Source organism: Saccostrea echinata, unplaced genomic scaffold, assembly GCF_033153115.1.
Source record: "Saccostrea echinata isolate AGI-Se365-2 ecotype Australia unplaced genomic scaffold, CSIRO_AGI_Sech_v1 ptg000023l, whole genome shotgun sequence".
Taxonomy (NCBI): domain Eukaryota; kingdom Metazoa; phylum Mollusca; class Bivalvia; order Ostreida; family Ostreidae; genus Saccostrea; species Saccostrea echinata.
Window position 1 is genome coordinate 14,844,719 of NW_026889772.1, and position 17,894 is coordinate 14,862,612.

Consider the following 17,894-nt stretch of genomic DNA (forward strand, 5'->3'; position numbering starts at 1 on the left):
TAAATTTGTGGAGTATATCTGCAAAAGATTTATATGTACACTTATAATACACTTATAATACAGAGATTTATTCCTACCCCTTCTCTCCTACGATGTCGCAAATTTATATCAGCACTATTCCAAATACACTGAAACTGGTGGTGAGTGATGGGATACAATTCAAGGATTACCCACTTCATAAAATAACAACTGCATACTAAAGGTCTCCTCTATTATGGAATGACACTGACTGTTGTGTATTATCCCTATCCAATACTATCCAGCCTTTTACTAACCTTATCCAAGTACCAGCCAGGACCAAAGCCTGTGTTGTCGTGTCCGATACGTATCCTTGTAATACGACCTAAACATGGACACTTCACTGTAAACTCATCTTTGCTGCAGAAGAAAAAAATAATAATGATTTTCTACTAAATATAGCAATGACCAAATACAGATAGAAAGACAGAGGGAAGCAAAGAAATTTAAAAAAAAAAAAACATTAAAACTCGATAACTCTGCTAAAATTGTGCAATAAAGACAATCATAATGTTGCAAATTTCACCTCTGACAGTAAGTCAAAAACTCACCAGTTTCTTTCAAAATTGTTTTTGGAATTGTCCAGTTTGACCTCTCCTGACTCCCCATTTTCTCCAAAAATATTGATGATGACATTGGCGTCAGTACCCGCCCCCTTCTTATCACCAGTGTACACCGTTACTTTGTATTTGCTGTCTGTGAATGAAAAAAAAGGTCTTTAAAATATTTGCTAAAAATCTTTCATATTTGAAATGGACCAAAGAAAAAATATAAATAAAAGAAATTGGCTTAAATGTATAAACTTTAAAAGATTATCCAGAATTCACCCTCTTTTCAAAAACTAGTCACAAATCTTGAGAAATAACAGTCCTTTTACATACTATCAAGAGATTACATTTGCCTAGGAATCTATGTACCTTTTCTGATAGCAAATGGATCCTTGCTACCAATGAGGTATCTAGAAATGGCTCCATCCCCCTCATCTCTGGCCAGCCACATACCACAAGGGAAGTAATACTTCCATTTGGTATGGTTTAAATCTGTTATCACAACCTAGGGAACAAAAAGGCATGTCTGTTAATCTGGTCACACTTTAACAAATATTTTACCACCTTCTTAAATTGTTCATGTCTAATACCCAGCCATAAATATTCTTACTCAAACTTTAGTATACAAAAAAGGAATTACCAGTTATCAATAAAATTTCAACAAAAAAAAATTCAAAGTTCATAGAATTAAAAAGTTATACTGTACTCTGTACTCTCCTTTCACAAAAGGATATATTTAAAACAACCTTCTTTAACTTTACTATATACAGCAAAACGTTCGCCCATTTCGTCCTCATTGTCAGTGGACAGATTCATAATTGGGCAGAGTTATCTCTCTTTTAACACAATTGTTTCCGAGAGGATCAGAATAGGACAGTGTGAACATTACCTTGTTTACAGTACATGTATATGTCTCAATGAATAAAACTGACAACTCACCCTCTCTAAGTACCAGCCAGGCCCCAGTCCTGTGTTGTCATGCTCAATTTTTATTTTCTTCATAGGGCCCACACAGTTAGCTCTAACTTTAAAAGTGTCACTGGAATTTTGCCTAAAGTTGGTCCTAGTGAAATCTTTGAGGTGAATTTTGGGAGTGACCCCTGAACGACCTTCAATGGTGATATACACATTGGCACTTGTTGCTGCTCCATTCTTATCTCCTGTCACTGTTACAATCTCATAGTCTGAAATTTAGAACAATATCTAGTTAAGGGGATTTCTTTTGATTTACCAATGTTTTATCTATGTTTATATCATACATGCCACAAGACAACATATAATGCCTTAGCAATTATTATAATATGTTAATTATGTGATTATTCAGTTTTTATGAACAGATATATGTATTTGTTTCTGATCATTCATATCAGCATTGTATCAAATGAGATCTCAACATCAAAATGAAAGGTTTTTACACTTTTAAAATCAGCATCTATACAAATTTACTTCCTTTATTTTCAAAAATATATGGCAAAATTAAAAATTCTTCATTTTTTGCCCATGAAAATTCATTTTTATGAATGTTTCTTTTATAAGCAAACAAAAAAGCAAATAAGTCAGCTATGTCAACTAGAGATGTCATAAGAGTCATCTCCCTTTAAAACACAATATTGACCTGTTTTAGAAGATATATTTGGGAATAACTCCCTTGAAGTCTGCTGGTCCACATGATGCAAAGACAGCCAATTATTACAGACGAATGTCCAGCTTTTCTTCCTCTTAACATTGGTGATTTCTACTTCCTGTAGGAACCACGCTTGCTCTTTCTGTATGCCATCAGTCTACAACACGAAATGAATATGCAAGACTCTATCAATGGAATTTTTAGGTACTTTCTATATCCTATATATCCCTGTTTCATCAAATTTCTTACATGCCTACATGTTTCTATACTTGCATGGTTTTCTTTCTGATAGTCTCTAAAGGATATTTGAAGAAATATAATGTATGTTAATTTTTTAACAGGATTCAAAGTTTGGTGCCTTAGAGACACAATACTCTGCTAATACATGAATTTTGAAAAAATATAATTTCATATAAATACACAGAAATCTTGATTATGCTTATGCATGTACATTTAATAATCCATGATCTATTTCAGCTAAATTTTGAACATGCTAAAAATATTATTTAAAGAACAGGTACAATATCTACCACTCACCCAGTCCTAATAAATAATTTTCTGGTATTATTTACAAGTATCTAAGACTTTCCATCTTTAAATTGGATATTTATTTAGCATACACCATCAACTGAATTTAGAACTTAAGAATTAATTCTTTTTTAAAAATCAGTGTATATTAGACTAAGTGCTAAACATTACCTCAATAACTATTGATTTGATGTCTCCAATTTCAGGACCACGGATCTTAAACAGATGAGTGCTGCCTTTGGCAAATCGGAAGGCTACTTTGCTATTCTTTTTGACTGATCCAGCTTTTTTAGTTAGTCTGGTTTTTGGAATTTTACCTCTTAGACCCTTCACTGTCAGGAAAACCTAAAATAAAAACACATTTTGGTTTCATTCCCAAAAAGTGTCTGTTTCCTTACTAGCATAATAGCATAAAAACAATATCAAATCTTTAATAAATTGTTTCCAAGCAATATGTATGTAAGATTGAGACCTTAGCATCTGTGCCAGCATTGTGTTTATCTGCGGTTATAACGGCTACTTTATACAGTACATCATCCTCGTGTTTCTTCTTACTTCTAATTGTTGAGGAAGCACTAGAATGTGCTGAGTGTGGGCGTTTCTGTAAATATAATATTTTATCAGTAATATACATGTATTTTATCAGTAATATATAAATATTTTATCAGTAATAAACATGTATTTTATCAGTAATATACATGTATTTTCCAAAGTTTCCCATACACTGTTCTATTAATACCACTTATTTCAGGTTAGTTGTAAGCAATAATTCTCAAAAATTTTAAACATCTAACCTGCACATGACTTCATCTAATATAATACATTTTTTTTTTAACGAAAAACATTTTCTGATGGATTTTTAAAACGTGAGCACTAACCCTTCTATGAATCATTTGTATCTGTCCAAATCTTCTTTCAAAGTACTCGTAAAGGTGAGGGTCATTCATGGAGTGATACGGGGGGAGGGGCATACTGGACCTGATGTCATGGTTATGACTGTAGACCGATTCTAGTCTTTTTGCTGCAGAATAAAAGTACAAATTTAATAATTACAGTAAGAAAAAAATATATGTGAAAATATAAAAGAAAGCATAACAAATGAAGTGTATATGAATAGTCATTTTTATATACGTAACAGGGAGTTTCAAACAGGTCAATTTCAAGGGGGTAGAAACAACAAATATCCAGTACATTATGTACTACAAACCACATTTAATGAAACATCCGTGTATGTGAAATAACTAATATTTCTTTGTCCCAAAATGTTTGCTTTTTTCACCAAACTATTGTTTTTTATTTTTCTATGGATTGTCAGTGGACTCAATTAGCAGAATTACCTACATCACCTACAAATGTACATTTTATCTCACCTCTTATAAAGACAGGGCTCTCAATTGTCTATAATTGGGGCCATTCAAAGGCTCCATGCATTCCCAATTCAAAAAAGTACCTTTTTAGCCAATTGAACATGTTAATTTTCCCAATAGTCATTTTTTCCCAAAAATTAAAGAACATACAGTTGGATTTAACTAAACTTGCTATTCATATTCTTCTGTATTTAAAAAAGAGAAATTTAGGCAATAAGAAACACCAGAAAACAAATGTTAAAGATTTTAATGTAAAATGATTTCCCCAAATTCCCAAAAAGGTCACTATACTTTTCCTAGTTTGTATGGCCCTGGCCCCAATCACAGGAACTGGTGTGAGAGGCCTTATAAGACAAATAAAAGCAGGTATAATTTGAAATGACCTGGATATTACTCCACACAAACTTACACAAGTAGGGTGTTTGTCTGTCTTCAGTTGGTCTAATGGTTACTTTGTGATAACTTCTGGGCATGGTCACTCGTGGTTCTTGATAACTTGGCCCCCTCCATGGATCAGAAAAATTACCATTTGTAATGCGCCTTGTTGGAGCTGAAAATAAAAGAATGCAATATAATTTACTGCTGCAAAAGAAAAGTACATGTACTTGCTAATACATATATTTCAAAGTAAAAAAAAAAATAACAATTTCAAATTGTAACTATTGCATATAACCAAAAGACATGTATGTACATATTTAAATTTGTGATTATTGATAGCTACTTTTATTATATGTACATGTATCCATGCATTTAATGTAAGCAAAATCAACTGCATTAAGGGGAATTGGGGGCATGGGGAGAGGGAGGGGTTGAATCCTGCTTTTCTATATATCCTGATAAACAAAAAATTCAACAGAATTACCTGGTAAGAAGGTGGGGGGTGTGGGGAGTGGGGGGAGGGAAGGTTTGAATCCTGCTTTTCTATACATCCTGATAAACAAGAAATTCAACAGTTTGTTTCTGATTCCAATGAATTATACAATTCTTTTCTGATAACCCGAAAAGAAAAGACACTAAGACATGCATGTTCTGGAATTCAATCAACCTATTCTACTCTGCTGGGAGTAATCAAGAAAATTATTGTGTTTTTGGCTGTGATTCAAATCATTTAAGTATTATTAGCCTTTTCCCCTAAAGGCTAGAATCCAGAAATCTATTACTATAACCAATAGCTTCCTCTAAAATAAAGCTCTGTTACCTGAATAAGGCCTTTCCCTGGGTTTTCCCACTGCATAAGGAGGTTTAGGTCCATATCTGATGTGACTGCTCAATGGGGCATCAGAGCCGGCCATGCACATTCTCACAGCTTCAGAATTTGTAAAGGGTTGCTGCATTTTTGTCTAATTCACTTTCCAGCTAGAAAATAAATTGCACATATGTTTACCTAAGTCAATCAACTTGAGTCAAGGTATGAATTCCTATAATCATAAATTATTCATTGGATTACAGTAAATGTTTAAACTAACAAAACTCTGACAATGATTCCAGTATGCAACAGTAAATACTCCAGGATATAAACTGCCCATACAATCCATCTCTAAATGGGTATTACAAAAAAATAATGCAATTTAACTTTTATGTTCACTGATGCAAATCTGTGTTAAATATTGATTTTTTTCCATCACCTGTATGTCATATCTAAATTAAGACCTTAAGTATAGGTATGGTACATCATATAAGATCCCTCTTAATGAGATGTACTCAGATATATCTTATGGCCACTCTAAAATATATCTTAAGATGTACACTAAAGCCATCTCTGACATATCTGAAGTTAAGATATTTTAACATGAGGGTTTTTTTTGTGTTTTGTTTGTTTTTTTTTTTTTTCAAAAAATAAAATTTTTCAAAAAAAAAAAAAAAAAAAAAAAGCATTAAAAAAAATGATTTTTTTCTATCTTTTATCATAATCTTTTAATTAAATTTAGTCATATATTGAAATTAAAAGTAATATTGTGAATACCCATTAAAATGCATATTTTGAATCCACAATTACACATGACATCAAAATCAGAAACAGAAAATCCACCATGTGGCCAAAAGGAGGAAAATAACAGCCTGAAAAGGGTAAGCTAATGTCTCATTAATAAATGTCTATGAGATGACCTGTTTGTTCCTTGTTTAACTTAAAACATAGGTAATCAGAGATTACAGAGCTCACCTCAACGAATGTTGTCTTTAAGTAAGGCAAAGTCCCACACTAAACTAATAATCTAGGAGTGTTCATCCCTAGATGCAACATTTATGCAATTTTGGTCTGATAGGGCTTGCAGTTACTTGGGAATAGACTTATCTGAAAACTTAAAACTAGTCACTCAACCAGAAAATGTAAGTCAAATCCAGCATCCAAAGCAAGTTTTGAGATTGTTCGTCCCTTGATGCATCATCCATGCAAGTTTGGTTCAGATAGGCCTTATAGTTACTTGGAAATGAGATCTGCTGCAAAAACTTTAACCTGGTTACTCATCCGGAAAATATAGGTCAGATCCAGCATCCAAAGCAAGTCCAGTAGTGTACATCCTTAGATGTATCATCCTTGCAAGTTTGGTCAATATAGGGTTTATAGATACTTGGAAATGACATCTGCTCCAAAAACTTTAACCTGGTCACTCATCCATAAAATATAGGTCAGATTCAGCATCCGAAGCAAGTCCAGTAGTGTGCATCCTTAGATGTATCATACTTGCAAGTTTGGTCAATATAGGGCTTATAGTTACTTGGAAATGAGATCTGCTCCAAAAACCTTAACCTGGTCACTCATCTGGAAAATGTAGGTCAGATCCAGCATCTGAAGCAAGTTCGGTAGTGTGCATCCTTAGATGTATCATCCATGCAAGTTTGGTCAATATAGGGCTTATAGTTACTTGGAAATGAGACCTGCTCCAAAAATTTTAACCTGCTCCAAAAACTTTAACCTGCTCCAAAAACATTAACCTGGTCATTCTTTAGCTGAAATTGCAGCATCTGAAACCTTGACTGGTACAATAAAACACACTAGAAGCATCCTCCATGCATCTCTGACTAATATAGGCCATAGAAGTACTTGAAAAGAAAACTGCTCCAAAAACCTTAACCTGGGACGCCGACGGTATTACATAAGCTCCCCCAACTTCGTTGAGGTAAGCTAAAAAATATTAATAATCTGGAGTTTCTTGGCTCACTGCATATCATCAAAGACACGGGTATTATTATTATTTCTCTCTGTTAAGATATATGAGTACAAGCAACTACTTTTTTTCTTTTTTTTTCTTTACTGAATTATACACGCTCGAATTCATGGTAGGGCATTCTGGTAAAAGATACCATGTCAATTTTGTGTTACCTGGTATCATCTGGAAATATATATTTGAAGTTTCCTTTTTTGTCATCTAAGTTGTACAAAAATTACCTGTAACTTAGGCCCTATTAAGCTAATTTAGTTAAGACTTAAAACTAATCAGAGATCAGTTATTTCTAAAATTGATAATAAAAAATCTAGCTTTTCTTAACTACCTTCTTGGGTCTTTCCAGTACATCAAACTTCCATGACAACCATCTTTTCAAAAACATTGAACTAAACGTAGGTGGACCTTTTATCTATATTCTGGAGCTTATATATAAATGTCATTGAATAAAACTTACGATATATAACCTAAAATATACTAACAACAATACTTTAATACATGGAAAGTGACTCCATTTTGTACAAAACTTATTTATTAATAAGCATCCAGTGATGTATTTTCCTTCGTGGAAAGGCACATGAAGATGCAACTGCTAGAAAACAATACCACACGGGGATATATTTCAAACAACTAGGTGCTTGTTGGCTCTACAGATTTCTTAAAATTATTGTATTGTCCTCCTCAATATTGAAATTACAGTGAATCAGACTACTTAAAACACAGTGATGCCATTGCTGATGTGAACCCCACTTGAGTTTTACCATTCTGAATTGAGACCACTCCCCCAACCCAGCGCAGTGCGTACGATCTTTCTACAGTTCTATAATTAATCCTTTCAACAAAATGAAGCAATTGTTCAGAAATCTATTTCTTTGTTTTATAATGAGTAAGCACAGTTCTAACTCACCTATCTTTTAAAAAGCTTGTTAGAATTTAAACAGTTAAAGCACTGTATACATGAATCTTATAAAAATACATATATATTTTGAAAATTAACAAAAACAGCAAAATACGTTGGGGTGTATTTTACGTAATTGAAATACAAATCAGTTTGAAATTAATGCATCATGTTCTAAATGAAGGTATACTTACCTTTCCAATAATGTTTGCGCTACCGTGCCGAATTTGTTTGCATCCGATGGTAAAATTAACTTTTCACATAAGTTTGTCAACATATAAATTTTACATAAAAATAAATTAACTAGTAATAATGAGCATTGTCATGTCAATTAATTGTCTAAGTATCAAATATCATCTTAATCGGCACGTGCAATCAATAATTAAAACACTCAGAAAATGAGTTTACACTTGTTTTCATCGTTGCCAAACATATCGGAGCATGCGCAGTAGAGCAAACCACCTGAGAAATAGGTCGTACACCAACTTCTTCGAGGTAACTTTGTCCTTCCCTTTTTAGCTCACCTGAGCCGAAGGTTCAAGTGAGCTCTTCTGCTCGAATTTTGACCGTTGTCTGTCGTTGTAAACTTTTCACATTTTCATTTTCTTCTCCAGAACCATTGGGCCAATTTTATGCACACATTTTGCACTGAATATCATTCCAGTTTGTTCAAATCTCAATTTACTTCTAATTTGTTCGAATGAAGAGCATCTCCCTGTTCAAAGGGGAGAAGATTAACAAAATAGTGAAAATTGCATGGCGTCATAAAAAAATCTTCTTCTCAACAACTAGTTAGAATAATCTAACTGTGTCTCGGGACAAGCCCTCACCGGGTCCGTAGGACAATATCATTTTAACGATAGAACATTCTATCTTATTTAACTCAACAACCAGTTCCATGGAAGAAAAAATGAAAGTTATGTGCAAGCTTAAATTCTGACATGGTGTACGTTGATTTAAGATCGTTCAAAATGAATTAAATCATGACCCTGGGGGAAGAGAGGGGGCACAATATGGGTGATCAAAGTTTATTTACAAATCTTCCTCCCAGGAAAAGCAAAATCATGGTTAGTCATATTTATAAGGAAGCAATTATTAGTTAATTTTGCTCAGAATCCTGGCCCCTGGGGGGTAGGTTGGGATCACCACAGTATGCAATCAAAGGAATATTAGGGGGGAAATATCCGCCAATGAAGAACAGAAGACCAGTAGTGACTCAGGTGAGTGTTCTGGCCCATGCTCCTCTTGTCTTTCTTCTTCCGTTTCTATTTTTCCCCATTTTTTTTTATTTGTTCCCAATCCAGGGCTAGAAACCAATTAGAAAACAGCCTTTATAGTAGGCAAGTATTGCAACTTAATATGACTTGTCTTTAAAATGGAAAGTGATGATCGACAATATTGTATGGAATCCGAATGCCAAATTAACATATATTCAAATATTTGAACCTATCTTCAAATAATTGTACCTATCTTCAAATAATTGAACCTATCTTTAAATGAATTGAAGATAGGTACAATTGAATTAAAGACAGGTATAAATGAATTAAAGATAGGTGTAATTAATTATACCTATCTCTAAATAATTAAACCTAGGTTCAAATAAATTACACCTATCTTCAATTCATTTAAAGATAGGTACAATTGATTTAAAGATAGGTACAATTGATTTGAAGATAGGTACAATTGAAACATATCCACAAAGGATTTGAAGATAGGTACAATTCAATTATACCTAGGTTCAATTCATTTTGTGTCATAGAAAATAATGAAAACTCACGATTTGAACATGGAGGGAACCAAACAAAGCATTTTTATGGGGAGTAGTTGTTATTTTAGTGTCTTTATAATTAAAGATAGGTTCAATTCAATTGCACCTATCTTTAAATCAATTATACCTATCTTTAATTCATGGCATTTGTACCTATCTTCAAATCAGTTGTACCTATCTTCAAATCGTTTGTACCTATCTTCAAATGAATGAAAGATAGGTATAATTGAATTAAACCCATCTTTAATTCATTTACAGATAGGTACAATTGATTTGAAGATAGTTACAATTAATTGAAGATAGGTTCAAATATTTGAATATATGTTAATTTGGCGTTCCATAATATTGGACTACGTTACAAAATATCAGAGAATAATTTTCTGAAAGTCTATAAATCCTCCTCCACAATCACAAAAGATATTTGCTATGGCTTTGAGCCACTTGAAAACAATGGAATTGAAAGATATATTTTCACTGGTTGGTTTATAATTAATCATTATGTCATGTGTAACCTGACAAGCCCGCCACATAATAGTTATAGGGTGAATTAAAAAAAAATGACCACCAAACTGAATTTTTTTGGCAAAATTCAACTACTTATAACGTATTTTTCACTTATATCATCATAATGCAAATGCATTCTAGTTTAAAATCCTGAAGTGGCAATAGAATAGACAATTGGATTAAAAAGTTTCAGAATTTTTATTAGTAAAATTTCTTTTGAAAAAAGAAAATATCATTACACCTTAAAAGACTTTCTAAAATACATAATAACAAGAAATTATAGTTTTTTATGCTTCAAAATGGTAAAAGGGGTATAAATGATTAAATCTAGACTTTGAATGAGTATCTTCTCTTGTACATGTGACAAAAAATTGGCTTTTTGATTGTTATTTTACAATTTTTTTCAATTCTGGTTTGAAAAGTTTTAATATGAAAAAAATATGAAGCAATAAAATTCCCCAAATTTCACTTTTTTGTCCGTTCAAGTCAATTCTTTAAATCTAAGCCAAAAAAGAATTGTTATATACGAGTTCTCTTACAAAAAATACTAGATTTTGAAGTGAACCTATGTTACATTATTGTGTTGCACTCCTGACATCTGATATGTATTTTATTTAACATTGTTTTAAAAATTATAACACACAATAACCCATTCTTACTTTGTAAATCAATTTGTCGTGTTGGTATTTTTCATCGTTTAGAGCAGGTTTTTCATATTTTGAAGACCTTAAAACATGATTATTTTCAAAGTGTAATATATATAAATTGTATTTAAAATATATGTGAAATGATGAAAACTGTTCCCTGAATTGACCATAAAATTTATGTAATTTGTTGATAGACATAGTGTTTTGAACATCAAATAGTATCAAGCATTTTTTTTCAACTTATTTTTCAGTAAAGATAGTTAAAAAGCATCGGTAATTATAAAGCAGTTTTGTTGCACTCCTCACTGCAGTAAAGTTTAAAATTAAAACCACAGAACACAAAAATTCATGAAGTGTTGGCAACATCAAATGGTAATGAAATTGTGCAATACTTATAGTCTAATACTTCATAATTAAAACAGATGAAAGAATTTAAAATTCGCATTTATCTGGAATTATACCCTATTTTATGCCAAAAAAACTAGCTTAAACTTATATTTAGAAGATAAAATATATTTTAAAGCATATTTTCCTTTAGAGGACAAACACAGTAACCCACCAGAAAAATTCTACTCATCATTTTTTCTTTATTTTTATTCTTATTGGATGAATTATAATTCTAACATATTTGGTGCACTCCTGACTAAAAGCATTGGGGCCTTTAAAGTAGAATTGTGAAGTGAAAATTACATAAGAACTTGTTCTGTTGTTTCAGTGAAGTTGAGGAGGAATTACTTGAATTTTATGACAATGTTTTAGTGTGTTTATTTTTAACATTCATTAAAAAAAATCACAAAAAGATAAAAACACATCTGAATTGATAAAATTGAAAAAGGAAGGATTTTAATAAAAAAAAAAACTGTCAATAATTTAGTATTAAATTATACAAAAAGATCATTATTAATTAATGAATATTTCTAAGCATGAAAAGAAGTGTTTTCGACACACAAATTGAATCTTTAAAAAAATGTGTTGCACTCCTGACCATAGAAATATGGATCTGAAGCACAGACAGATCCTGTAATTGATAAATCTATTTGGTAGAAATGTTCTTTGTGTCTTTATTTTCCAAAATAAAAATCAGAAAATCATATAATGATAATAATTTTTTCATGCTTGGGAGCAAAACATCAAATGTTGCACTCCTGACATTTTTGGGTATGCACATATACTTGACTCTCATTAATGCTTGTGATTTATATAAGTTACATTTTAAAGTTTTAAAATGTATATCAGTTATTGTTTTAGACTTCGAAAATTCTTTTTTGTCTTAATTTTCTTTCAGAATTTTACAATTGATGTTGTTTTGGCAACACTACATCTTTTCTGTTGCACTCCTGACATGGTATAACATTTTTTTAAACATCAGCCATGACCACAACTTGATTAAACAGAAGTTATGGCAGTCCACATTTAAAGCTCAATACTTTGAATATTATCAGGAAAGTCTTTATTTTCAACATGAAGCATTATTTTTTATTTCACAGATCTCTAAAAAATGTTGAAATTTCAAAATGTCACAAAAAGGTGTTGCACTCCTGACAATTTTAGCATCATTTTTGGGCATAACTTTTTTGTTAATTGAGATATCAACGAGATATTTGGCAGGTATTTAGACACTATCTGAAGACATATGCTGAGACATAGAAATCTATTTTCATTGCCTGTATTTTTAGTGTGGGTTGATAAATATGTGTTTGGTCATTTTTTTTTTAATTCACCCAGTTCAAGAAAATTACCAATACACTAATTTACTGATTTAAATTATATTAAACAATATAATAAAGTATATTCCCAGAAACCCATTGAGTGAAATTTTAAAACGATACATTATTGGAACTTGAATGAGAAAACAAATACACGTATTGACAAAGGTCATCCAGTCATCTTCAACATAACTTGAAATCTGAAATTCTTCTAACTATTGGCCACTATACTAGCTCAAGATTATACAGGAAAATTTCATATGTAGATTTCTTATGATAATATGTCATATGTCAAAATAAGCATGAATAAATTGTCAAATATTTAGATGTTTGTGTTTTTCAATTTCAGATAAAATAACATAAACATACATACATTGAGAAACAATGTCATTAAGGTGTCTAAATCTTATATATATGATGTAATACTAAACTTTGTATCAGGCAGCTGACAACTAATGATCCAAACAAATGTCTGTAGTTCATAAACAATAACAATATGATCCCAGTTCCTGCCTTAATTCCTACAGCTTGTCACAGTCCAGTCCTCTCACCCATCTTAATTAATCTCTAATTCCATAACCATACTCTGCATTTTATCTCATCTTTATTTCCTCCTTCTTTCACTTCTTCAATTCCTGAATTATGGGTACATATTACCCAATATGCTCCAATAATGACTTAGATTCTGAGTTTAGAGGAGAGGTGATCTACATGAAAGCAATCTAAACAGCACTCGCTTAACTCCTTACTACAAATGCTATCATTCAATTTCAGTTTTTATTTCAAAAGAGAAAAACACAAGCATTAAAATAAAGAGTTTACCAGACCTTAGGCCTTGGTTTGTACAGCAATATACAATATACATCTCCATGAACAAATTGATACTCATTTCAAGAGCTCTGCATTTTCAATTTACAACACAATTAACTAAACTAAACTACATGCTATTGCCCTATAAGTGATAAAATATTGCAGACATCCCATTTCTTTTGCTAACATAAATTAAAGTGTTAACAATTAAATACAGATGTTGATTTTATGATGCCCCATTTTGTTGAATTAAAATGTTCGCCTCTTTTCCAACATATGTGTCCATAAATGTTGCAGCACCAAAGAATTTGACCACTTCCAAAAAGGCATCAACCGGAAGGATCCTGTAAAGAAGAAAATAATTTACCATCCTATACACAGCAATAAGGCAGTACATGAAACAACAAATATTGTATGATTATTATTGACATTGGCCCACATCCTCACGATCTCAGGGGTCCTGAGTCCACAACTGCCATGGGATCCCTGAAAAGCTTCATTTGGTTTTTTTTTGGGGGGGGGGGGGGTAAAGGGAAGGGCAGCTTCTCTCATTGAGAAACACATCAAATTGCATGGGGCTTGCGTACGTTAACATGAAAAGTAAACAGAAAGTAATCAATTGACAACTCAATGCACGTTTTATATGTAGATTGTTTGTCACCATAAAGTTTAGTGTGAATGGTGGAGAGAAGAATCGGGATTTATCATTTCCTTGAAAGAAATTACATTCAGCCCATAAAAAAATTGAATGAAGTTTGTCAGGGGTTCCTGAGCCAGGAGTGGACTCGGGAACCATGTTGTTTCGAGATGTTAATGCCCCCTCCTCATCCAGCACCCTACACCAATCTCTTCCAAGTAGCTTTTACTCATTTTTAATGTAAAAAAAATTAAAAGTGATATTAAATGACATAAAATATCATGTAATCATTCTTAATTTTGCCTTAAAAATGAGTAAAGGGCACAATTATAAATCTTGATAACTCCAAATACTTAATGAAGAGAGAAAAAAAGGCCCTTGGCGGCAACTCCTGCATTATTTCTGTATTAATAGATGGACTGTTGTTCATGTTTTATATACGTTTTCAAAAACTTAAACCTTAAACAAGAGGCCCAGGGGCCACATCGCTCACCTAAGCACTCTGGCTAGGAAAAAGCAGAAAGCAGTTCAGTCTTGAAAAGTTTTGATATAAAAGCGGTTCGAGGGGGGTGGGGGGAGGGGGTGGAGGGTGTTGATTTGAACTAATTTGAATCTATACTTCATAGGGATGCTTTTGAATTAATATGACAAATAATGGCTTTGCTGTTCTTAAGAAGACAATTTTAATTGATATATCAATTGTATTCCTTTGTTTGACTATGATCCCCTGTTATGGCCCCTCTATTCTCCTGGGGGGTCATGATTTGAACAAAATTTGAATCTACATTACCTGAGGAAGCTTCCATTTAAATATGACTAATTATGGCTTTGCTGTTCTTGAGAAGAAAATTTTTTAAAAAAAATTTCCTATGTATTCCTATGTAAAACTTTAATAACCCATTGTGGCCCCACCCTACCCCAGGGGGTCATGATTTGAACAAACTTGAATCTACACTACCTGAGGATGCTTCCATTTAAATATGACCAACCATGACTTTGCTGTTCTTGAGAAGCAGATATTTACAGATTTTTCCTCTGTATTCCTATGTAAAACTTTGATCGCCCATTGTGGCCCCACCCTACCCCCAGGGGTCATGATTTGTACAAACTTGAATCTACACTACCAGAGGATGCTTTCAAGCCCAGTGGTTCTTGAGAAGAAGATTTTTAAATGATGCCATTAATCTTTCACGAATTCATAATTATCTCCCCTTGGAAGAAGGCGTGGCCCTTCATTTGAACAAACTTGAATCCCCTTTACTCATGGATATTTTGTGGAAAGTTTGGTTGAAATTGGCCCAGTAGTTCTTGAGAAGAAGATGAAAATGTGAAAAGTTAATGACAACAACAACGACGACAGACAAATTTTGATTAGAAAAGCTCACTTGAGCTTTCAGCTCAGGTGAGCTAAAAAGGAAAAGTAAAACACAAAATACTAAGATAAGCTGGAGGTATTTACGTTTGTGTTTCAATTATAATGTAAATCTCAATTGAAAGCATGGAAACTATAATGACTATCAAAACACAATTCTTACCTATTGTTCTATACCTAATTTTAAAGTGTGTGCAAAATAGAGCAACAAGTCTTCCTTGTGTCCCTATAGTATTTTGAGAGTCAGATGGGGGCCATTCAAAACATGCTCTACATGGTTATACATGGACCTTGATGAAATACAGCTTTAGGTTATTGGCTTACATGTACCTTAAATTAATGTAGTCAATGCTGCAGTATAAATATCTATACATGGCTTTGTCTGTCTTTCTACTGAGTTTGATCAATTTCCTTTTCACTACACAATGAAATTTATGATGAAAACTGAAGTTCAATCATGTAAATATGAAAGAAATGCATTTTTTTTCCCCATGCAATAGAAACACATTCCCTGACTAAGAGTATTAAGAAGTCATATCCTTAATATGGATGTATGCATGGTGATCCAAAATTAATCAAGTATTGTTCTATAAACCAATACAATCTCGTTCGTGATTAATTAAGGATTCATCTCAGCATGTATCTAATAATAATGGACTTTCTAATAACATCAAAATCAATGAGGGTTTGTCTAATTCCTAACAAACAGATCATTCTCTCAATGGTAAGGTAAAATTTCCTTCAAATGAATAGACATTACTATCAAAGGGTGATTTATAGTTACAGAAGAAAACTATCTTGAACCATTCTGGGAATTGCAATAGAAGAAGTACATTTCTACAGATTAAGTGTTCTTTTTGTACAACATATGAAAACACCAGAGTATCATTTTATGGCATTTTTTAGAAAGATGAAGTGGTATAATGGAGCACACAAGTGTCATGTCATAAAAATTTATTGCTCCTAATCCAATTAACTCGAGTTCTTCCTTGCTTAATTAGAAATAATGAGACAATAGCAAATGAATAGTAAAATCAATACTGTATATAGTACCTTGAATCTCGTGTAAATGTGTCACAGAGTTACATCAATGAAAAACTGATTACAAAAAGACAATCCTTTATATGTTCCACAATAGAATGAAAATTAATCTCAAAGGCAATCTCTTAATTTTATTAACTTCATGAATGTTCAACGCTGGAACACTTACACCAAGAACACACTTTTTGTTGATTGATTATGTCAAAATTGAATGACGACCATTCTTAATTCAGTTTTAAAATTGCAGACTGTATGGGAAAGCTTAAAAACAAATAATGGAAGGGGAGTTTCCAGCGAATTAATTTTTCTAAACAGGATGCACCCATTATCAATAATAGTACTAGAAATTCATATTTTACTGTGGCAATTAATTAAAACATTTTTTTAAAAATATTTTGTAAATATGGGTTAATTCTTACTAGTTGAAATTGTTCAACACATTGATATGGAGCAAAACATTTGCAATAACAAGAGGCCCAGGGGCCACACTGCTCACCTGAGCACTTTGGCTATGAAAAAGCAGAAATTAGTTCAGTATTGAAAAGTTTAAATATAAAAGGGGTTGGGGGGGGGGTCATGATTTGAACAAATTTAAATCTACATTACCAGAGGATGCTTTTATATTATCATGACCAATCATGGCTTTGCTGTTATTGTGGAGAATTTTAAAGATTTTTTCCTATGTAATTCTATGTAAAATTTTGATCGCTCATTGTGGCCCCACCCTAGACCCGGAGGTCATGATTTGAACAAACTTGAATCTACACTACCTAAGGATGCTTCCATATAAATATGACCAACCTGGCTTTGCTGTTCTCGAGAAAAAGATTTTCAAAGATTTTTCCTATGTATTCCTTTGATTGCCCATTGTGGCCACACCCTACACTTGGGGGTCATGATTTGAACAAACTTGCATCTACATTACCTGAGGATGCTTCCATATAAATGATGACTAATCACAGTATTGCTGTTCTTGAAAAGATTTTTCCTACATATTCCCATGTAAAATTTTATCACCCATTGTGGTCTGACCCTTCCAGTGAGGGACATGGTCTAAACAGACTTGAATCTACACTATGTAATGAAACTCCTAGTTTCGCGTAATTAGTTTCATCTTAACTAGCCAAGTGGTTTTTGAAAAGAAGATGTTTAAATGATGCCACCAAATCATTAATTCTTAATTGTCTCCCCTTGAAAGAGGGTGTGGCCCTTCATTTGAACAACTTAGAAGGGCTGACTGGGGTTTTCATTATGCAATACCA

At 32.5% G+C, this 17,894-nt stretch overlaps 2 protein-coding genes across 2 annotated transcripts in view; both read right to left on the reverse strand.

Annotated features, from left to right (window-relative positions):
* Positions 1 to 5,418, reverse strand: part of LOC133191244 (lipoxygenase homology domain-containing protein 1-like) — a 38,977-nt gene extending 33,559 nt beyond the window's left edge. Inside the window, exons 1-10 of the mRNA XM_061326998.1 lie at positions 5,284 to 5,418; positions 4,495 to 4,635; positions 3,597 to 3,739; positions 3,191 to 3,319; positions 2,890 to 3,063; positions 2,182 to 2,347; positions 1,506 to 1,750; positions 936 to 1,071; positions 570 to 714; positions 276 to 378 (exon numbers count right to left, since the gene is read on the reverse strand). Of these exons, the coding sequence (XP_061182982.1) occupies positions 276 to 378; positions 570 to 714; positions 936 to 1,071; positions 1,506 to 1,750; positions 2,182 to 2,347; positions 2,890 to 3,063; positions 3,191 to 3,319; positions 3,597 to 3,739; positions 4,495 to 4,635; positions 5,284 to 5,383 (1,482 nt within the window). The 5' untranslated portion in view covers positions 5,384 to 5,418. The remainder of the gene's footprint in view (positions 1 to 275; positions 379 to 569; positions 715 to 935; positions 1,072 to 1,505; positions 1,751 to 2,181; positions 2,348 to 2,889; positions 3,064 to 3,190; positions 3,320 to 3,596; positions 3,740 to 4,494; positions 4,636 to 5,283) is intronic.
* Positions 5,419 to 13,535: 8,117 nt separating this feature from the next.
* LOC133191246 (epidermal retinol dehydrogenase 2-like) overlaps positions 13,536 to 17,894 on the reverse strand; it is a 34,234-nt gene continuing 29,875 nt past the window's right edge. Inside the window, exon 6 of the mRNA XM_061327000.1 lies at positions 13,536 to 13,926. Coding sequence (XP_061182984.1) covers positions 13,809 to 13,926 — 118 coding nt within the window. The 3' untranslated portion in view covers positions 13,536 to 13,808. The remainder of the gene's footprint in view (positions 13,927 to 17,894) is intronic.